The following is a 23701-nucleotide window of genomic DNA, read 5'->3' on the forward strand; positions in this document are numbered from 1 at the left end:
TATGTTCCACAATCTATTTAAAAAATACTATCGTTAACCATGAAATAACCATAAACAGTTGAACCCTCGATGAACTCCTGAAAATAACATCGGCACATCATTTCACTCGTCAAATGATTTAGATGTCTGATAATAATAAAATGTCAACCATATTTATCAAGAATTTAAATATCTCGAGAAATTATCCTAAATATGGGTCACCGGCAAACAATGTGGCTGGCTGGCAACATTTTATATTTATTATTTCTTCTTTGTCTATGGTCGTGTGGAAACGGAAACGAATGAATGAAAATACACGCCACCCATTGTGAGTTGTGCGAATGAAACAAGTCTACGCGCTTTTCTTTCGGTCTTTCTCTTTCTTTCCTGTCGCCATTTTGTGGTTAAGTTCATTTCTCGCTCGCTGTGGCATAAATATAAGTTGTATTATAGCTGTGTGTTATTTTCTCTAAATTGTGCTTTCGTCGTGCTAAGTGATACTGATATAAGGTAAGTATTGCCAAAAAAATGTTCTAGCCGACGAACTATTACTTTTTTCGGTATTGCGAACTGCCATTATCCATTGTCATGGACGCTGCTGACTCATTTCGTCAAATTATGTATGCGTTTCAGAACCTAAAATGCCGGGCGCCGGTACTTTCAAAATCTTCGTCGGGAATCTTTCCGATAAAACTACGGACGCCGATCTTAGACCGCTATTCGAAAAATACGGTACGGTCGTAGAATGCGATATCGTCAGAAATTACGGTTTCGTGCACATGGAAAACGAGCAAGTCGGACGCGAAGCCATTCAGAATTTAAACGGAGAGATGGTTCATGGCCAGGCGATCAAAATAGAAGCCGCCAAGAGCCGAAAGGCACCGTCGACGCCGACCACCAAAATATTCGTCGGTAACCTTACGGACAAGACGCGCGCGCCCGAAGTCCGCGAGCTGTTTCAGAAGTTCGGCACGGTCGTCGAGTGCGATATCGTTCGTAACTATGGCTTCGTGCACTTGGACGCGACGGGCGACGTGAACGAAGCTATCAAAGAGCTGAACGGTATGATGGTGGACGGACAGCCCATGAAGGTGCAGCTGTCGACGAGCCGCGTCCGCCAGCGGCCGGGCATGGGCGACCCCGAGCAGTGCTACCGCTGCGGTCGGGGCGGCCACTGGTCCAAGGAGTGTCCCAAGGCGCTCGGCCCCGACCGGAACGGTTTCCGCGATCGAGCTTTCGGCCGCGACCCCTACCCTCCGCCGCCGCCGCCGCCGTTCCTTCGCGATCGCATGATGGGAGGATTTGGGGTAACGCGCTATCACTTACTATCCGAACCGCCGGTTTCCATTTGACCGCTTTCGATGCATCACGTAGGCCGAGCGCGTGGAGTCTGTCTTCGCACGCGGTACCTAACTCGGGCCGAAGTAACATGATCGGGCTCGGTGATGCTACATTCGCTGCTCGCCAACAAACCAAAAACTTAAGATGCCTTAACTAATTTCTTTCTTTGAGTTTCTTTTTTATTTTTATGCAGTCACCGTCTGCCTGTTTCTAATGTATTGTTATGATGGCAGGACCCCTACGATGGGTACTACGACCGGGCTCGGTTTGAATCTCCGCGGGACCTGTTCGAGCGGCGCTACCCAGTGGGAGCTTCGCGCGGGCTAGAGATGGGCGCGTCGCGTGGCGGGCGCGGGGACTTTGTGTCGCCGCCGCTGCGCCGGGAGCCGATGCCGCCCATGCCGAGCCTGCCACCGATGCGCAGCGGGATGGGATCCATGAGGTCGTCGTATGATGCTATGTACAGCAGGAGAAGTCCCCCTCAAGGACCTCAAATGTCCCGGGGGTGAGAATTGACTTGTGTCAACTGTCAATCTTGTATATCTTTCTTTACCTTACCACAACTACCTTTCAACTTACAAACAATTGTTTTTAGTTGAATGTCACCATTTCATTTATTTGACAAACAAGTAATATTCTTGAAAATCACTGTAATTACAGTTGTATCTAAACTCGCAGTATTACACTTTTCATTAATTAGGTAGAGTTCACTCAGATATAATAAATACTTTTTCATTGTCAACTCAAGAAAGGACATTTTCCACATTCTTTACATTTTTGGTCCAAAATAACAAAAAAAATGCTCATGGAACATGTCCGCCTCATCTTTTGTAAATATGGCACCAATGTTCCAGCACCACACTTAGTCTTTTGTGTGTTTACTTGGGTATATGGTCCTCAGGGATATTATTTGACCTCTAGTTATAATTCGACTCCTATTAATCCTAACACTTTGTCTCTTGTATCTTGAATTTGTCCTAGTTTTTACTCCTTCATCTAGCAGGATAGTAACATTACCAAATCTCAAATGGTTATAAGGCAGCAATGATTAACCATTGATGTTGAGGGCTTAGTTTTCCCAATCTAAGCTTCCAAATAGTGTGGGGGGAAAGACTTCTTGTCTTGAGTTTTATCAGAATACAGCACTTTTTTGTTGATTTTGGACCAAAATGGATGATGTCCTTTGAAAACTGAGCAAAGTTTTTATAATTTTAACTTTAATTTTTTTTTTTACAGAATGTATGAAGACTTTAGCCGTGATACATTTGATGACAGAAGGTGAGACAGAACTTTTCACACTTGCTGAACACAGCTTCCTGTTAAAATTGGTAAAATGGCTTTGATACTAATTGATACTTTTTGTTTTCAGGCCGGGAATGAGAGGACCATCTCCCTCCAGAAGATATGCGCCTTACTAGGTTAATATAAAAAGTTAGATATAGTCCAACGCTCAGTTGCAATCAATTGTAATTTGTACTTGACTGGCTGACCGATAGTTAGTACTGTTTTATAGAGAATAAAAGTATAATTTGAATAAGTTGGTGGGAGTGACTGATTTGAGATTTCCACAAGTGCGATTGGCATGGATGCTTATGAAGTTATGAATGTGTAATGTGACTAAATGTAAATAAGTGAAATAAATATCATTTTAAGTACAAAAACTCTTTTCATTGTATTAGCATGTTACCCCTCAATTAATTACTAGTTTTGGGTAACGTATATGTAGCCTTTTCCTTTGATTTTAAACAAGTAACAACATTAGCTAATCTACCGTTTTCTGACCCCAATGGCCCGATTGCCTCGTACCTACTGTAGAAAGTTGTCCTGCCAATGTTGTTGACTGACAGAAATATATGTACATGTATGAAATTGCACTTTTACGTTTTCTACTGCTGTGCAGGGTCTGCGTCAGGATTAGAGATGTAAAGTGACCGTCACGTTATATGTGACCGATTAATCTGACCGAGCATATTGGACATTATATTCAATTATTATCCAACTAGCTGTTGCCCGCAACTTCGTCTGCGTGGGCAATATAGAATCGTCAAAATACTACTTATCCCGTAGGTGCATTCTTTCACGTGACAGTATAATTAGGATTAGCACTTAGCAGTCGCATAGATTCATTGATCAAGGTTGTGTTGTGGATGTGACCATTTATCTAAACAAAAGAAGTAAAGCTTGTGACGTTGTTCAGCCAATTTGGAAAATTATTACGTATGGTGCGTAAGTAATTTTCACAGGAAACAGCTATAAAATCTATGTCTACATGCTTTGAGTCTGACAAAGCTGTCATTTGTACATTTTCTGCAGCTGCTGCGACTAATCAGAAGCCAGAAAGTCTGTCAGTCTTACCATAATATGGATATCGTCTTGTGTAGTTGACTGGATTGTAGATAGGTAGTCGCTCCAAGCAAAATATTGGTACTAAAACAGATTCGGTGACTGGAAGCCAACACCAACATAGTTGGGGAATAGCTGGATGGATGATAAAATGAGTCATCATCATCAGCAGGCGCATAGGGTAGGATGGTTTCACTCACTCACACTCACTCATGGTAAGGCTGACCACACATAAGGCGTGCGCGATCCTCGGGCGTGTGAGTAGCGCGGGCGTCGCTCACGCAACGCGCTCGCAACGCACGCGCGGCGCCCGCGCTACTCACGTAGAATTTTTGCATATAAGCATTGTCTGCATTTTATTCGTAGATTTTACGTGAATCCCGAACAAACAAACAGACAAAAATGATGGAAATGGGTTCTGTTAGTTATCCTTTAACATGCTGGCTATTTTTTTTGTCAATTTCTTCAATGTACAAAAATTACTTTTCTACAGATTTATTATACCTATGTATAGATTTTACGTGAATCCCGAACAAACAAACAGACAAAAATGATGGAAATGGGTTCTGTTAGTTATCCTTTAACATGCTGGCTATTTTTTTTGTCAATTTCTTCAATGTACAAAAATTACTTTTCTACAGATTTATTATATGTATAGATTTGACCGGTCACTTATTGTCAGCAACGTCAAAATCGTTTTTTTTTGTATATAAATAGAATTTATTAGAAATAAACGTTTTTTCTTTCTTTATTCTATAAAACTACGGAAGTTTTAGAATCATCGAAGCTAACCAAATGTCATTCATCGATCTTTAAGATAAGATTTCGCCCGGCGAGAGATGTCGTGCGGTGTTCCGAGGGGTCGGTTCTGGGGCCGCTCTTGTGGAACAATGGCTGGGTGCTGCGCGCCGACCTCCCCCTAGCGGCGTCAGCGTGGTCTGCTACTCTGACGAAACGCTGGTTCTGGCACAGGGGAGGTCGCACCAGGAGGCGGCCGACTTAATGACGCGCGGGGTTGCGACAGTCATCGAGAGGATCCAGCTGCTGGGCCTGGAGGTGACCTTGCACAAATCCGAGGCCATGTGCTTTCATGGGCTTCGGAACGCGCCACCTTCAGGCTCCCAAGTCACGGTGGGGGGGGGGAGGGGTTCCCATCGGCGTCGAGAGGGCGATGAAGTACCTAGGACTCGTCCTCGACAGCCGGTGGAACTTCGTCGAGCATTTCCGACGTTTGGGCCCCAAACTGGAGAAGGCAGGTGCTGCCTTCAAACGGCTCCTGCCCAATCTGGGAGGCCCAAACGCCCCCTGCCGTAAACTCTACGCGGGGGTCATGCGGTCCATGGTCCATTGGTCCCTTGGTCCATGGTCCCTTTACGGGGCCCCGGTATGGGCACGTTCGGTACGGCCGCGGGCTGTACACTACCTGAACGTGCCCCAAAAGGTGATAGCCATTAGGCTAATCCGGGGGTACCGCACGATCTCCCGCGAAGCAGCTGGCCTACTTGCTGGACTGCCACCGTGGGATCTGGAGGCGAGGGTCTTCTTGCGCCTGTACGACTGGTGCGAGGAGACACTGCGCCGGGGGGAAACTCCGCTGCCGCGGCAAGTTGTCGCGCAGCGGGCGGAGCTCCGGCGCGATCTCATGGTGGCCTGGAGGGAGCGACTGTCGCAACCCAGTGCAGGGCACGCCACCGTCGTGGCGGTAAGTCCCCTCTTTGAGGAGTGGCTCGAGAGGAGTCATGGCGCCCTCACGTACCGCATGACGCAGGTCCTCACCGGACACGGTTGTTTCAGGAGGTACCTGCACCGAATCGGTCGTGAGGAGGCGCACGGGTGTCACCACTGTGCGGACAGCCCCGAGGACACGGTGGACCACACAGTCCAGGTGTGCCCCGCGTGGGAAGGGCACCGCCGGGTCCTCGTCAAGGCTTTAGGCGGCGGCGACCTCTCGCGTCCGGCCCTGATCCAGGCCATGGTCCGGGGCGAGAGGGAATGGGATACCGTCGCCTCCTTCTGCGAAGCAGTCATGATCGAGAAAGAGGAGGCGGAACGCCAGAGAGTTCGCACCTCTCATCCCAGCCGCCGTGCTGGACCAGGTAGACACCACGGGCACCGGGTGTCGCGAGATGATTCCCGGCCACCGTAGGCGTGGGTCTGTGGGCGGTGAGTTCGGGTGGCTCGTCGTCCCTCTGTCTACTTCAGTCTTTCCCAAAGTGGGCGATAACGCCCCCTTGTGGGCGCTGCAGGTCTCAAGGGGGGCGGTAAGAGACCCAGAAAGAAAATGGAGGCGTTGTGTAGAGGCTTGGGGGGTCATTTGTAATTTTATTTACTCTCAACAACAACTTGTGAACATCAAATAATATGAATTAAAAGATTGATCAAACTCGGAAAGTTGGAGCGCCGAAGAAACAAACACATACAGCTGCTGACTGTCGATCCAGTCAGGGTTTCTTTTAGTTTGTGTTTAATTCCGCGTTAAATTTGAGAAATTCTCGAACAAACACTACTTTTATGTTCCAAAACTCAAACATTTTCGCGCTCGCTTCGCTCGCGGTTTCTCTACTTTACACTTGATTTTTTATCACATATAGCTACTTTTAATGTCCCATTACTCAAAAAAATTCGCGCTCCCTTCGCTCGCGGCTTCTTTATTTCACAGTTGCCTTTTATTATATATGTTTAGGACTTTTAGTGATCCAAAACTCAAAAATTTTCGGGTTTGCTTCACTTTACAGTTGTTTTTAATTTAAAAAAATTTTTAGTCTACCTTAGCAAAAAGGTGGCGTCGTTTTTAAGTTCTTTTATTAATAAGAAAGTAACTTCTAGTTTCCATATGAACTTTCTTATTTACGGTAGGTACTACTTTAAGTCCCAAAATTTTAATACATAGGCGCCAACATCAACAAAGAGTTATGTACGTTTGGGCTACATTTTAATTAATTTTTGTTTTGAGTTCTAAAATATAACAAAAATTTTCACGCAATCAGAAACTCTGTTCCCGTGTTTTTGCATTCACCAACCAGCAATAACTTATGTACGATTGGGCTACATTTTACGTAATTTTTGCTTTGACTTGTTAACTATAAAAAAAAAATCGCGCTCGCTTCGCTCTTTCTCTCTTTTGTCCGCCCTAAAATCAGCAAAATATGGATACCAACTATTCTAACGCGCTTGGAGCAGCGCTCGCGTCAGTAAACCGGTTTCGCGTTGCCGCGCCGTGCCTACTGTGACGACTGTGACGGTACTATCGGTTACAAAATAAACATCTTTCGATATCAATAACTTTTCTTTTTTGTACTAAAACACAACAAAATAAAAATATACGTATCTATAAAACTTATTTAACTATAAGTTGACAAAGTTTGCGCACTGGATAAAATTCATTCCTGTATATACTGTTTTTCGTATGGGTTTGAATTGCAGTTGGAGGGCACCATAGAAATCTTGCCCAGGGCGCTGGTAGAGTTAAAACCGGCACTGAATATATCATCTGTGAAAATTTCAACTCTCTAACTATCACGGTTCATGAGATACAGTCTCGTGACAGACGGACGGACAGAGGAGCGAAAACAATACGGTCCCGTTTTACCCCTTGGGTACGGAACCCTAAAAAATGGGGGCGCTAAAAAAATATTTATTCTCAAAGTGGGCATTAGACAAAATAAGTTTGGGAACCACTGGTCTACTTAGACGACAGACCCGTGTCGACGGCGCGCGTTGCTCCACGCGCTCCTCAAAGAGATGTCAGCAACCCCAGAGGGGCCTAGTAGGGCCAAGGCCTGCCGGGGCTGCGGGTTGTTCGACAGAGTTACCGCGGCTCTGGTACATAAAAGGCCTACGATAGAACACGACGGTTTTTAGTCAGTCACTCCCTCACCGCTGCTAACCCACGGCGGGAGGGGTCATTTGAGAATTATTAACGTCGATAAAAATAAAAAAAAAGATTTCGCCGACACTCAATGATTAATGGTTTGTCGGTATACATCAATAAAAATAAATACGTACTTGAGAGTCTATCTTTTTAAAAGGTTATCTATGCACTATGTTGGTTTAGAAAGGCAATAGGTATTACGTATTTCACATTCATAATGTTTTTAATTTGCTCGAGACGAAAATAATAATTGGACCAAGTAAAAAATACTTATTTTATATATCTGACCAGTATGACAATAAATGTCCAATGTGATCGGTCATTTAATATTAATTGACGGACACTTATCGTATGTGACCGTCAGTTTACAACACTGGTCAGCATAGCTGTCACAACTCTTCGATCCTCTCGAAATACATATAAAAGAGTTGCTACCTAATTGCTACTAGCTACCATTAGTTGCTACCCTCGTGGTTCGATTCCCGGCCCTGTGGACAGATGGCGCTAAACAACGTGCAGAAAGTTCGGCCAAATGCGAGTCGGACGACGAACGCACGAAAGGTTCTGTACCACCATCGAAGTTTTTATTCATCTAACTAATATTATTTCTTTACCTTTTTGGGTACTAAACCCGGTAAAATGATGGTTTTAATACAGCCGATGAATGAATGAATCGATACCTAAATCATGATAATGCAGTAATAAACTTTATTGACATTTAGCTATTCGCGATAATTTCACCTGTGTCTCGGGGATCTCCCCGCACCCAGTATAAAATATAGCCTGTTTCTAAAGATTTTTTTGGCTTATGTTTAACTGATCACCAGATATAGTAACAAATAGCAGACAAAAATAGTAAATGATCACCAAAATGAAACTCGCATTTTAATGTAAAACTATAACCAAAGTTTTAACACTTTGCTATCCTATTTAAGTGAAATTACTCCAAAATAAATCATGCGTAAGCCAAAAATAGTAAATGATCACCAAAATTAAACCACCATTTTAATGTAAGATTATAACCAATGTTTTTAAATTCTGCTGTCCTATTTAAGCAAAATGAGTCCAAATAAATCATTGTTATCCCAAAAGTAGTAAATGATCATCAAAATTATACTAGCGTTTTAATATAAAATGATAATCAAAGTTTTTACATCTTGCTATCCTGTTTAAGTAAACTGACTCCAAAAAAATAAGTTCGGCCGGATACAATAAATGTAATAAGATTATGGGGACCCTTTTCCTGCACTAGGGTGGAAAATTGTCTATTGCATGCCTCTAACTAAACGGTGCGATAAGAGTGTGTTTTCGAGGGAGTGTATTGAGAAACACATTCTTCTTCTTCTTTCTCCTGCCCTGTTCCCAATTTTACTTGGGGTCGGTGCAATATGTCATTTTCTTCCATTTTCCCCTGTCACTCGTCATACTGACACTCACGCATGCATTGCAAGCCGGACACATAACTTAATATGGCATCATAATACTTTATTTGGTAATAAGCCTACATTTTATGGCAATCACAGTGACTTATTTAGGCAAAAATAATACATTAATTTGGTCGTCAAGAGTTGGTGATCATTTACTAAATTTGGTGGTCGAATACAATTTAAAGTGAAGTCGTGACTAAAATAGCTGGTACTATTACATTTTTAGACTTTATTTTTCTGGTGTTCAGTAGATATTTCTGGTTACAAAACTAAGGGTATCAAAGCATTTTATGGTGGTCATTATATTTGTTCCCGATTTTTTTTCAAATCGGTTCAGCAGTTTCGGAGCCTTTAAGGTACAAACAAACAAACGTTTCCTGTTTGTTATTGTATAACATTTAGAGAGATGTTACTTTGAGAATAATTCGAGGACCACCATTCAATTGGCGCTTACATCTCAATGATAGACGATATAATCTATGACTTCACATTCACATGCCATACAATACGTTACTAGGTGTGAAACTTGAATGTTTGTTCTCATACAATGTTGTTTGGTTTGGGTAATAAATGAGTAAACATAATCTATGTCCATTAATGTTTTATTTGTAACTTAACATGTATTAGAATCCTATGCAATGTCAGCTACCTGCTATATTTACACAACACTGTACAGGGTGCGATGCGCACTAGTAAATAAATGCTAGGCGGACACTTGGTCTAGTCTATACTCACTTCCACATATACAACTACCCTTACAATTAGCAGTCAATTAATGTTTGGTTTTGTGATTCCGAATCACTGCAAAATTATAAACAGTTTTCAAAATGTACATAAGAAAAGTGCATCAAATATGAGTCGTAATGCACTTTTCCTATTACATTTCGATGTGACAATTTTCAACTAAAGTTGAATAGTGACAAGGCATAGAATCTTAACGTAAGGCACATCAGACCAAGTGCGTCGCTATACAAAACAATAGTTAATACTAATCGTTGCGAAGGCATCTCCATAAGACACTGCGCTATACATCCCATAACTTTAATACTCACACACTACTATTAGTCTTTTTATCATCGTTTAAGTACAACCCACATTAGCTACCTGTACCGACAAACATGTGAATATAAAAATGCATTTTACACGGCTACGTCGATAATTTCGAAATCAACTCTGTTTTGTACGATTACAAAGGCGTCTTATTGTCAAAATATCACAATACAAGTCGCTCGAGCCCGCGGCGTCAGTCCCGTACTTCACAACAGCGACTAATTTACAACAGAAACGTAAACAGAGTATTGTTCCATATCTACACTCCTATAGCTGCTCAGTGTGTCGTGAACCGAACCTGTGTCCCTGCGGTGCGGCGACACATAGGGACACAGCCTCGACGAGGACACTCAATTGCTTATACAAACGGAAGACAACAAATTTTCATTATAAAACACTTCATCATTAAATCTAAGTAACAGTAATAAAATAAAACATTACTTTTAGAACAAAACTAAAACCAAAATCATACAGTTGCGGAGATTCCATCGGGAACATTCATAAGTTAGTCATAATTATAATTACAGTATCATGTCACTGGGGGCGCGAACTGCTAACCGAATAAACTTAACAATACTGAGATTTAAACGAGAACGGTGGTCGAACTGAATTTTCACATCGATGGGGCGGCTATTGTTTTTCACATGAAACGTAAAATAAATAGAATTTTATCGAGGAACTTAGGTCGGAACGTAAAGCTAGTAGAGTCCGGTCACACGAGCTTGACGGTGGTCTCCGTGCGGAACTTGGCGAGCGTCTTCTTGACACGCAGCGCCGTCAGCCGCACGGGCGGGCTGCTGTGCCAGCACTCGCACATGAGCTGCGCCAGCGCCGCCAGCGGCTCGCTGGCCAGCCAGCGGGCCGGCACCCCCGGCCTGCGGGCCGCCCGCACCACGCACGCGTGCATGTCCTCGAAGCTGGGGTCGGGCGGCACCAGCTCGTGGTAGGGCAGCGCGTACGGCTCCACCAGCTGCGCCTTGCCGCCCGAGCAGCAGCGCCGGCACATCTCCCACAGCACCAGGCCCAGCGAGTACATGTCGGCCATCTTGAAGGCGTCGAAGTTGGTGACGTCGAGCTTCTCGTCCAGCACCTCGGGCGCCATGTAGCGGCGCGTGCCGACGCGCGTGTTGGGCGCGATGTCCACCTCGTCGCGCTGCGCCACGTAGCGCACCGCCAGGCCGAAGTCCGCGATGGCGCACTGCCCGTTGCGCTTCACCAGGATGTTTTTACTTTTGATGTCTCGGTGCGCGATGGCCGGCTTGCCCTTCGTGCCGAATATGTCCATGTGTAGGTGCGCCAGGCCGCTCACTATAGAATACGCCATGGTCATGAGACTGTTCGTGTCCAGTACCACGGTTTGCAGGTAGTCGTGTAGCGAGCCGTTCTCGTGGTAGTCTGTGATGAGCAGCATCTGCGTCCACGAGCCGGTTCCCTTGATGTCGGCGGCGATGAAGCCGAGGATGTTCTCATGTCGCATCAGTACTGTTTGGTAGATTTCAGTTTCACGGAACCAGGAGGCTTCCTCAGTGGTGAAGAAGACTTTGACGGCGACGCGTTCCCCGCGCCAGCGCGCGAGCCACACCTCGCCGTAGCGACCCTTGCCGATGGACTCGACCATCTGTATCTGTTTGGCGACGGTGCGCTGCACCAGCAGCGGCAGGCCCGACCCGGAGCCGGAGGACGCGTCGGCGGGTAGAGGCGCGGGAGGTGAGGGCGGACGCTTGCCGGCGCGGCGGCGGCGCCGCAGCAGCAGCAAGGCGGCCGCCAGCGCCGCCAGCAGGGCGACGCAGAGCGCGGCGGCCAGCAGCAGCGTGGGAGCGCCGCCCGCGCCGCCCGCGCCCGGCGACTCCGTCACGTCGGGCGGCGGCTCGGGCAGCGCGGGCTGCAGCCGCCGGTTGCACAGGTCGCTCTCGAAGCAGCATTCTATCACCTTAGGGTGCTGATGTGGCACCTGTGAGCTTTTACACTGGAAAGTAAACAAACATATACGTTAGAGACCTCTTTACTTCAAACTTTAAATATTTATTGCAATCATGAGTGTTACGAGGTGTTATAAAATTTAGAGGTACATACATGATATCCTGTTAGGGCGCAGCAATTTTAATATACAATTATAATTTACTCAACACATATGAGAATGGAGCAAAATATAAAACAGTATTTCAACTGTTCTTAAGCCGAGCGGCAAACACTAGTACCTACTACTACTACACTAGTAGGAATGATTGGTCTTAAAAACATGGAAGAAGTGAGATACTCACTTGCATAAAGCCGGACTCATCTGGCGGCAGACAGCCGGCGGTGCGGTCAACGACGACGAGCCCGCTGTCGTCCAGCACCTCCTCGACGGCCACGAAGCAGTAGCCGCCGGGCTGCGTGACGCACGTGCCGTTGGCCGCGCCATCGGGGCACGTGGCCGCGCCCAGGCACTCGCACACTAGGCCCCGACCTGGAAACAACAATGTTATATGTTACACGGCGATTTTGGGTACAAGATGAAAAGTCACGTGTCGAAGGACCAAATCAAGCCTGAGTTTTGTGTGTTCAAAGTAGATAATAATGAATAAATCTAACAACAATAAAAACATCCAGTATTAAATCTTTTGTGGAGGAAAACTTAATAACAACATAGGACGAGTTTTCATAGAAACCTTTTCAAATATGCCAACGCCACAATAATACGATAACATTAAAGTAATTACGCCACATGGTGAGTGCTGTTATTATAAAACATAGAAACGTAATTATCAATATATCGGGCCGTGTCCAGCCAATCTTAGATAACACGAGGACTTGCACTGAAAGAATTATAATCACGTAACTCAAGGATGTTTATAGATTAACAGGTGAGAAAAAACTTTCCACAGGATGTGAATAATTACTGAAAGATGATATAATCACTGTGAAGTCATTTATAAATATCTCATTATGTGGAGTATGGTATGTTTAAAGAAAACGTAATATGTACCTAACTTGACGATTAATACAACGAAGCTAATCTCGCCAACTATACAATTAACAAGAATTCCTGTAGAGCTAATCAACAGGAAAATCAAAAAACCTATTCAGGAAACGAAGACAAACATAAAGGTATTAGACTGAATTATTATCAGAAAACCAGTGATGTTTGTTTTGTATCCCTGAGCAATAATATTTATCAACCGATATGAGATGCATATCGCGAGGGAATCTCGTGCCGAGCCCATTGCGCACACACATACAAACAATCTATTGATAATGATAGCCCGTACAGATCTCACAATAGTCACGGCTGATGCGGCGGTTCAATGCTGTGACATTCATGCTTTGACATCAAGCTTATTTACTAACAGCAAAAAAAGTAATTACGATGACATCAACAAGTATTTTTCTGGAATCCCAACCTAGCAAACAATATGAAAATGTAAACTAAAGAACATACAATGCTTTTTATAGGTAAGATCAATGCACCTGAATATGAGGCGAGATATGAAGAAACATCATTGTATTTTAAGACCTAATTGTAACCATATTTCAAGCAAATAAATAAATTCTAATTCTCATGATCATCAAATGATCAATTTCTTGGGAGATGAAATCAAATGTGTAGAGGAGTGTGGAAGAAGACTTGTTGCATCAACCTCAAATATATTGGAATAAGGGCAGACAGATAATGAACTTTTTAGACTTCTATGTAAAGAGCTATCGAAAAATACGAAGACTATCCTTTACTGAGCGTTTTCCGGCTAAATGTAGACAAAGCAACGATAAACCATTCAGCAGAAACAGAGAACATCCAGATAGTTCAATAAATCAAGGTGAAAAATGCAGTAAGGCAGAGTCAATTAAGATAATTATTCAAGTGAACTGTCTGACGCGCTAATGACTCCAAGTCTCCAACTGTTAGGTGCGCCGTAATCATTTCTCGTTTCATTAATATGTTATTTCTCATTTAAATAGTAATGCCAATGTGCAGGTGTAGATACATTTGGCATTTAAACATCTATTCATATCTGGATCGACTTGTTTCTATTGCCTAAAGCCTCATTTAAATGTAGCATCTAGTAAATAAAATCAAATTACGTTGTTTGTGCACTCGTAGCAATTTTGGGGGTCTTTTTTTTTTCCGACGTCAAAAATTATCAAATGACCCCTCCCGCTGTGGGTTAGCAGCGGTGAGGGAGTGTCAGACCCTTACTGACTAAAAACCGTCGTGTTCCGTCATAGGCCTTTTATGTACCAGGGCCGCGGTACCTCTTTCGAACAACCCGCAGCCCCGGCAGGCCTTGGCCCTGCTGGGCCCCGCTGGGGAATTTTGGGGGTCTTAAGTTTGTTCTAGTTACTTTGTATTTTGATAACGTTGACAAAAAACAAGCTAGATTCCAAGAACCTATGTATAATTGTGTACCAAGGTAACAGTTTATGTTTTACAATAAACTTTATTAATATTTTCAGAACACCGTGGTAGGGCCTCGTCTAGAGATGTGAACGCGATATGCCTGAATATGAACACAAAAGAATTCTGATCAGCAATATAAATATTAATGGCATTAAACATTCATCCAGCATCGGGCACGTATTTTTTGCAAGCAACAGGTAACCCCGGCCGACACCCGGCGCGCTCCGGACGATACGAAACGTCCTTACAATGAAGCCAGGTACGCGTTACACAGGACCACTCTAGCCATTGACTTCTACACTGTAAATATTACTACGCAAAACACTAATAATTCTATATTTAGCTGAGAAAATGCTGAAGGGATCGTAAAATTGATCGATTAGTGTCGCCATCGCCACTCCTAGGATGTGACGAGACGTGATAAATAATTAAACTATCAAGTTTAATGTCTGCCTGTCAGTACTGTTTAGCATAAAACGGAAAGTTGGACATGAAGGCGAGTGAAGCTATCTTTATTAGTCAATTATTAATTACCATGACATCAAGGCAATAGAGCTGCGGTCAGTAAAAACCCATAGGTAAAGAAATCTGAAACCTGAGCTCATACGAGGTAACAACTATGAATCAATGTGTTTATGAATGACTTACACAAACATTAGTAGGTACATGTTGGTCAGACAAACGTTCTAGTTTTACAATGATACCGAAAACTTCTAAATATACGACGATGATTACAAGCACAATAGTTTACTTACGAGACACAAACATTTATGATCAAAATATAAATAAAACAAAGGCAGGAAACTATGAATGATTCAACGTCCACATCCTTAGCTCGTAGCAAATCCGTTCAGAAAGCGGAAACTACAACACACCGAGATCACAACTGCAGGTCCCGAGATACGAACACTTGAACAAAACAAACAGAAACACAGAGACGTCTTCAGGCGCGAGGCAGAGCGTCGACGGCGCACTTGCACCTCGCGCCGACACACAATACTCAGGCTTGCGACAACTCCTTAGATGAAGGATCTGCCGGAGGTGTGGACTGAAGTGTTGCACGTACTTCGTCTCATGTTGTCGGAGAGCGGTCGAGGCGAGCCCAGCCCCGCGTCCGCGCTATCATTTAAATATAACTTGGGATGCCGCCGCCGTCTGTCGCCGGCTTTATTTTTACACCACTGAGATTATATGTGGACAGTGACAACGCACGCTGTCTCACGGGAGACGTTATGGTTCGCGCGCGACTCCGAGTTGCTGGCGGACAGCACTGAGAGCGAGACGTGTCGGCGGAGAGACGCCCACGGCGCGAATGACGGGCGGAGCGCGAGCGGCGGCGGCGTCCCCCTGGGCCTGCGCCCCGCGCCCCCCGTGCAGTATGCATCGCTGCACAGCCTCCACATGGCTCCGAGAGATAACGCGAGCACCGAGCCGCGATCGCACAACACTCATCAGATACACAAATGCGGCGCGCGTTGCAATTCATTGACGCCAACACTGCATTGCCAACAGCTGTTTATTATGATCTACTTACTAATGTATTGGGCGAACACTGCCTCTGATCGGCCAGCTATTAGTCAACACAATTAACTTATTATGCCGACGATACAATCTGTCAGAACTCCAAATATGACAAAGTAGATTACAGAATAGGAACAAAGAAGCATTGAATAAATTAAACAGCAGTACCACTATATTATTGGCACGAGGAAAAGTATCATAACGATAAAATATTAAAGAAAAACGAAGTCTTTGACGACGCGGCCTGATAAAGTTATTTCGTTAGCAGATATACATAATCTAAATACGAAAACTTTTAGAACATGAGTTTAGTAGCAGTTCTGGAAAACCATCTGTCGGATGTTGATGCTTTTTATAGTTTACGAGGAGCACTAATACGCCTACTTTACTTCCACATGTTATTAGAGAAACGCGAGCAATAAAACCTTATGGAGCTAACTAATCGGAACGCCATTAATTCGAAGCTTTTATGACTAACACATCTACTTTATTTTACTTTTCTAATTGGAGTGTGATACTGCCGACTTCCTATATGGTGAAACACTGGAGAAACACTCGAGAAGTATTAATGTGTGTAGTAGTAGTAGGTGCAGTTACATCGTCAGACAGATTAGGCGTTGAGTCGCCGGTTTCTGTCGTCGCAACACCAGCTTGGAGAGTCCAGGGCACATGTTTCTCACGTGGCCAATGCACTTGATATGATAAACAGTCTGATGCCCTGACCTGTTGTACTAGCCAGCCGGACACATACAGCACTAGGAAGCCTCCTAACATGAGACACGCAAAGCTCAGGGGCACGTGCCCACTGACGAAACGCATGCTAATTTCTGTTATGAATTCAAATGACATACCTACGCAAAGAAACGACACTATTGTTCTGGTGTCCCGCCTGTGACATCAATTTGCAAATAATCGTAGTTATTAGCCTAATACGGATCTCGATTGAGGTTCTGAATTTGTGATCATTTGGTCATAACTCGATCCCGTGTGACATTAAACGTCGCGGTGAGCGATTTATACTGACTGGTGTTTCTCGTGGGAATTCTCCTGACGACGTTTAAACACGCCATCAGAACCTCATCAACAGCATGGACGTTAAGTATAAATCATGTGGCAGTCTGAAAACTACTTTCACGTTACTACTACACGCAGCTCTAATTGTTGATATTATGGGAATAGGTCGCTGACTCGCTGTCTGTGCACCGCACGTGCAAAACTAGTTGCTTTAGATTCGGCATACAGCGCAGATGTTTCTGGTATGGGTTCATGTACACGGGAACGAATTGACGTTGCGAGTGCTGCAATTGCAAGCGATCATATAAATCGATTTGTTAAAGATAGGCAGTAAAAGGGCAATCGATCAAGATGATTTCGATTTGGAACACCGCATCGCACTCGCATCTTGTTTAAGATACGAATAAACTTGGATGCCTTTCTGTCGACCGAATTGGATTAAAAGATAAGCATCATATTGCGAGGAAAGCGCAATATAATGAGTTGGTCTAGATACAGATGACGAATAGCGGAAGGTAATTAAAACAAACAGGACCACAGCACGCGAACGCCGCCCCCTAGATATCAGGAAAACAGTTCTGTCGTGACTCTTGCAAATGGCATTCGGTTGGGATCATGCTGCTGGGGCGAAAGGTCATCATCGCGCAGCGCGCAGGCGCCGGCGATCTAGCGACCTCTAGGATTATCCAAGTCGATCGATAAGGTCCCGAGGGGCGGGCGCGGGACGCGCGGCGCGTGATACGGGCCAAAGAACATAATTTATTCGGCGGCAGAGTGGCGCGCCTCGGAGGTGCCGCGCCCGCTCCCCGCCCGCACATCTCCTGGCTCCTTTCGGAACAGGATCCCGTCACTATTTTTTGTGGCCCGGGGATTAAGGAGTATCGGGTTTAAACGCAGGTTACGTAATAGTTTTTACACACCCTTAATCTTCCACGGCCTCAGGAGATGAGGCCGTATTTTTTTTTTATAAAATTAACCGACTTCAAAAAGGAGGAATTTCTCAATTCGGAAGTTTGTGTTTAGGTTTTGTTTGCACACCACTCCGCTATTTTTATGTACCTATCGATTTTTTTACCCGATTGTCAAAACCAGTATAGTTGTTTTATTTATCTTTCAATATAGATTTCAAATTACAGGGCTCTACATGAGGATTCCAAAGTATATCATTCCTATGTTATATCACGAGCTTAGCGTGTTTGAACATCACCTGTTAACGACCCATTTGCACGATAAGAGCGCGACACCGACAATATTTGCGCGCGCGCATGCCACTCGGTCGCGATCACTTACTTCAATCAACAAGTCCACTACAATGTTGATGAAAATAAAATACAGCAGCAAATACTGTTTATTGATCAATATTGGACTTCTAATTAGGTCCAACTCACGTGGCTTCGTTTACGGAAATGTGTTTAAGGAACATTGTATGCTAGGAAAGAGTCAAAGAATGCCATATATGGATATTTTTTATTTTCTCCGCGTCCCATAATTCTTTTGTTTGTCATCGTTAATATAGTATGTATCCAATATCCATACACATTGATACGGGCTATAAAACTATTAGTTATTGTTAGAAACTTGCCATTGCCGCGTTCCCAAGACTGGCAGAGCACATACATAGTGCTTTGCACTGGTGATAAAGTTGACAGTAAATCAATATTTACATGAAATCCAAGACAGTGTGAAGTGTTATCTGGGTACCTGACGTGAGAATTACTGTGTAGACTCTTTATCTCGTCAACTATCTCAAGTTTATTAACCTGCCGTGGTGTGAACTGACATGCAAAATTTAACGTATGTACTTCAAAATATCGCTATCAAATATTGGGACTCAGACGGTGGTTTTCTTCTGATTTTTAGGTATTTTTGTCTCTTTACTCATACCTACGCTCAGTATCTCATAGCGTTCGATAATATTGGTTATAGTTTCCACATAAAAATAATATTTTTCGTAGGAAGGAGTGCCTCATTTCAGACATTCTACTTGGCTTTGCAACAAAGTACCTTTGAGGAAAAATTGATAAAAATACGAGTTAATTTTCAATTATTTCATTCATCCTACAAACAAAACACAAAAGTGCGTACTCGACAAGCAACTGTGTCAAGCATTACCGTTCTATAATTAGCCAGCGACGCACTAAAGTATTTAAAAAGCTAATCAGTATTTATCGACGTTCAATACCGATAAGGGTCGATGCAGAAATAGTAACAAGAATTAAGAACTAGGGCACTACGTGACAACGACCACGCTTACCTATGAGATGTCATTACTGAAATATTCATATGCACTTTTATTTTTTTGTTTGTACTTTTAGTTGTTATAGTCTTCGAGAGATTTCGCGATGAAATAAACAAAGGTACAAACTTTTACAGAAGACTCTTCTAGGATTGCAGAATGGAATTATAATTTAGTTACGTCAGTTAAGAATTCAAGAAACAAGCTCAGCAAATAAAAACTGAATGTTTATCCGAAAACACGAATCCATCAAATGCAAATGGCCGACGTATTTATGTGTACAGCTATCGCACATTCGCAAAGCTTGCGTCTGCGCAGGAAAATTCGCTCTCGTGAATCAAGGCTTAAGTTAAAATTTCAGACATGTCAAGTATTTTTGAATATGACGCATTTTATATGGTTATTACAAATAAATAATAAATAATAATGTCGGGACACTTCACGTTAATACAAATGGAGCATTTAATTAATTAACAATATTTGCATAACTTGTTTTTCCATATTTAGCACAGCTTTACCTATTTAGTTTTACAACTGTCTGATCTATATGTGGGATATCTGCAATTACCGTGACTTCCTTATTGGTGTAATACGAACGGTAAAACTCCGTCAGGGCTTGATAGCTGGTGAAGTAGAAACCAGTGTTGTTGTGTGTTGTCTGCGTAAATGCGTTGTATACGTAATTGACGCCACGCGGAGGCGGCGGGTGCCTGTATTAGCATGCTGATGGATCTGCTCTGCATATTCATGCGCACACGCAGATTGCAAGTAATGTCGTTTTCTATGCGCGACCCACTCGCTTGATCGACGACCGTTACCCTGAGGTAACGAAGCCGGTCACTGCTGAATATAATGTACCTGGATATTTACGTATTTAATCGTACATTCCCTTCATATTTACATAATAAAGTTGCACGCCTGATAGCCTCAACGACTTTTAAATATTATCGCGCCACATTATTAAGATGTCATATCTCGAGGTTGAAGCTGTGGCTCCCACCTTATTTCCGAATGTATCCGTTTAAAAATAGCCGTGTGAATAACCGTGTTTTGGTGACAATTGTGCAACTGAGGGCAGAGGTCCGCGTTAGAGTGTAAACCGCACGATACCGCGTCTCGTTCCATTTGTAGGGAATCTATCAAAACAACAACATATTGGTACAGCATTATCTGTACTGAATGGACACCGTTTGTTCGCGATAGATTACGAGTTTAATTGTCAACATACTTGCACATTACTCGATAACGGCTATTGATACTACAGCGGACAGACGTCATTGAGTAAACTTTTCGAACTTAACGCTCGACACATTCCTTACAGATAGCACCAGACCTGAGTAATCAGGCCACTTAGTAAATTCGGTAGCATTTTTCCGTGACAGGTTGTAAGCATTTATGAACCCCAAACACTGCGCAATTTGAGGTCGCCCCTAATCTCTTAATCTTGTCGTGATAATCTTAATTGTAGGGGCGCGGTCGTTATCAGCGAGGAGAGAACAACGCTATCAAACGTCTGGCTAATGCCTATCTTGAGGTGATAAACAATATATTTTGGTCGGATGTATCATGCGACGTGGCGATGGGCGGCGTTGTGCAACCGCCACCGCCACGTCGGAGCACGCGGCGCATGACAAACTGACACGTTACAAAAATGCTGATAAATGTGCACCAAGCAGGCTAACAGCTCTACGTACCTACGCTGGAGCTACACTACTACGCAGTTAAATTTGGGAACGATATCGTATCAATAGATATGGACTACAAAAGATACATAATTTACTTAGATACAGTTAATCTTATCAAAGAGATTACTTCAACGGATTACTAAGTCGACAATAAGCCGAAAGAATAAGAAAAACAAACTAAAACAAATCGTTTTGACAGTAACAGATGTAATTAATGATCTGTCTATGAACGTTCAGATGGATGAAAAGATTACGATAGAAATTCGACAGTGGGCGATAGTAGGACAAATACACACAAATTGAACGTCACTCAAACTTGAATCAATGTCGCAATTTTATGTTTTGTCTTCACTGACAACAGACAATCGTGTTTAATGGCAAGACAAAAACTGTTAATGTAGGCGAACCAGTAACGTTACCATGTAAAAGAAACAAACATGCATTGAAAAAATCAAGCAACGTCTACATCGAACAATACGGTATTACATGACTTGGCGATACCAGACAACAAAAGAAGCTTTGGAGATCAATTGACAGGAATAGAAATACATTTATTAAATGCGCGATGTCAAATATTGACAGAAACTTTTTGTGAACTGACACGATCGAGCGATCCTATCAACAACGCATTGTGGGTAAAAGCAAAATTTAGAAAGTGTTGTTATGAAATGATTTTTAATGAAACTCAAAATAATGAATGCAGAATCTGTAGACACGCTAGATCTGAGTCCAATGAGCGATGGTGGGCGAGACCTGGCAAGGTTGCATGTGTTGGTGTTGCATTTATTGTGGCTCTTATATGTAGATGTATAAGATATATTTTAGTGGTGGCGCGTGTGCCAGATGGACACGGTATGGCACGACAGGTGACGCCCACAGCGAGAAAGTCGTGTCTGGTCGCCGGTACATGGCCTCGGGGGTTGCTGAGTTATTGGACTATAGCCGCGACAAGCGCCGAGCCGACTCTAAGCTAATGGACTGAATAATGTTGCTATAGTTCGGCCATTCAGAGAATGCGTTCCTGACACGTCGCGATTGAACTGACGACGTAACTTTGCAATGGCGTTGCAGTTACGATAAAAATATTTTTGCTGGTTGTTTACCGTTTTAACAATTGAGGAGCATTAAAACAACATTATTATATCAATAATCAATGAATGTTATAATTTTGTGCCAAACTGAGTGTCAAATAACTTGGTAAACAATATTTTTCTAAATCTATACTGCGCTATTACAAGGTTATGTCAGCGGTTTATATTTTGTAGTGCTGTGCTAAAAATAACAGGCAAGTATCGTAATCTGTTCTTATACAGTTATAATATAAAATAATACGTTTTGATTTTCTTTTTAAGAATTGGAAAATAATGGACTATAAGACTTAATTATAACGTTTATGAAATATAAAAATAAAACTATGACCAAACCGCATTTTTATACTTAGATTAAAAATGGTAACCCCAAATGGCGTTATGGGCCGCCATTTTGTGACGCTAAAACAGTCGTCCGTTGTCGTTTCGTGCGCATAGACCACGTTTTTCAAGTGTTTTCGATCTGTTTTTATTTGATTACCCGGCTTTTGTTAGACCGAGATATCAGGATTGATTCTGTTATTGATAATAATATAATTATACATGTAGGCGAAGATGATGATGAAGACACCACCTCCTCAAGCAAATCGGAGTCTGATTAATATTCTGTTCGCACATTCAATTCAATGTACTTGTAACAAAGAATAAATAAAACAATTTTATTATATGAATATTACCTTTTTTTGGTTTCCACTTAAATAACTAAAATATAAAACAAATGATTCCGCCAATTTAAAACGAAAATAATCTTAAAATAATGCGGCGGTTCATTTTGAAGGAACGGTAACGAACTCAGTGTTATGTTGTGCCCATCACTAGTCGTGACTAACTGATAGGTGTCAGGAACGCATTCTCTGAACGGCCGAAGTATAGTTTATACTAATATACTACATAATTTATATGAGCCATACAGTACGGCTTCTCCAAAAACCAAACCTGTCTTCAAGGATTCAGAATGATGATTTACAAAAAGCGAGCAACAATGCTAATTTTGGAATTTCAATTGCTTCAGCGATGAACGCCTTTAATACGTCCAAGCAAAATGTGTATAGTGTATGTGTACAAGTTTAGCACCAATTAATTAAATAATAACGGTAAACTAGGTAATGTGTCTAAGTACAACGAACAAAGGTTGACATCAATAAATAACAATTTTGTCGTAACTCACGTCGTGGACTACATGAAACATGAACAATTCAGCTGAACATGCGTAGAATTTACAAGTAAACTAAACTAGCGACTTTCAACCTTAATGGATGGAGTTAGGGGTTCCGTTATGCAGAAAGATCATTAATAACACTAGTTTACAGTACATTTGTTGCCGGGATTTTTTAAGCTGTTGTTGACTACTCATATTTAACCATATTTAAAACTATTAGTAGTTTTTTTTTATCAGCTCTAGTTTTTGAGATTCAGCTAAGTGCGGTTTAAAGAGAAAAAACGTGGATTTACCTTAAAGAATATTTGTTTAAAAATTATATTAATTGTTAAGTTCCAAAAAACTTGGCTTTAAAGCTCTTCTCTTATGTGTAGACTTTGGGAAATGGCGTATCAGAGACCAGCAATAGTCAGACATCATATTTACATCCCAGAAACCCTGATAACGTTCTTCCATGACACGTTAATCTTGATGCATACGTTCTCCCCTGCTCTTCGCTCATATCTCCTAAATTTTCTGGAAATCTGTCCAGATGACTGAAGAGGAAGTGACTTTATGCTCAAATTGCATCCCATACCTCTTATTTGTAAAAGCAGGTCTTCGACAAGT

The 23701-nt window shown here is 42.7% G+C and overlaps 2 protein-coding genes across 4 annotated transcripts in view; one reads left to right on the top strand and one right to left on the bottom strand.

Moving 5' to 3' along the window:
- Positions 1-328: 328 nt before the first annotated feature.
- Positions 329-2981, top strand: LOC124638925 (RNA-binding protein lark). Of its 2 annotated transcripts, none has more exons than XM_047176079.1 (5): positions 329-489; positions 613-1286; positions 1554-1825; positions 2557-2598; positions 2690-2981. In XM_047176079.1, exons 2-5 carry the CDS (start codon positions 621-623, stop codon positions 2736-2738), a joined length of 1029 nt encoding a protein of 342 aa, XP_047032035.1. In that variant the 5' UTR covers positions 329-489; positions 613-620; the 3' UTR covers positions 2739-2981. The 2 variants fall into 2 exon arrangements, with proteins under 2 accessions (XP_047032035.1, XP_047032037.1); XM_047176081.1 differs by having other exon boundaries at positions 1554-1762.
- A 6564-nt stretch (positions 2982-9545) lies between these two features.
- The window catches only part of LOC124638710 (bone morphogenetic protein receptor type-1B), a 61163-nt gene continuing 47007 nt past the window's right edge, over positions 9546-23701 (bottom strand). Inside the window, exons 1-3 of one of the 2 annotated variants that reach the window (XM_047175742.1) lie at positions 15456-15703; positions 12273-12460; positions 9546-11977 (exon numbers count right to left, since the gene is read on the bottom strand). In XM_047175742.1, the coding sequence (XP_047031698.1) occupies positions 10724-11977; positions 12273-12460; positions 15456-15465 (1452 nt within the window). In that variant the 5' untranslated portion in view covers positions 15466-15703 and the 3' untranslated portion in view covers positions 9546-10723. Of the gene's footprint in view, positions 11978-12272; positions 12461-15455; positions 15704-23701 lie in introns of those variants that run through there. The other variant, XM_047175743.1, reaches the window with a different exon arrangement.

The sequence above is a fragment of the Helicoverpa zea genome, chromosome 18, assembly GCF_022581195.2.
Source record: "Helicoverpa zea isolate HzStark_Cry1AcR chromosome 18, ilHelZeax1.1, whole genome shotgun sequence".
Taxonomy (NCBI): domain Eukaryota; kingdom Metazoa; phylum Arthropoda; class Insecta; order Lepidoptera; family Noctuidae; genus Helicoverpa; species Helicoverpa zea.

Bases quoted from the DNA above. Each gene is read 5' to 3' on its own strand.
- LOC124638925 (XM_047176079.1), top strand. From the start codon at position 621: ATGCCGGGCGCCGGTACTTTCAAAATCTTCGTCGGGAATCTTTCCGAT. The intron at 1,826-2,556 runs GTGAGAATTGAC...TTTTTTTTACAG, and splicing joins GGACCTCAAATGTCCCGGGG to AATGTATGAAGACTTTAGCC. The intron at 2,599-2,689 runs GTGAGACAGAAC...TTTTGTTTTCAG, and splicing joins GATACATTTGATGACAGAAG to GCCGGGAATGAGAGGACCAT.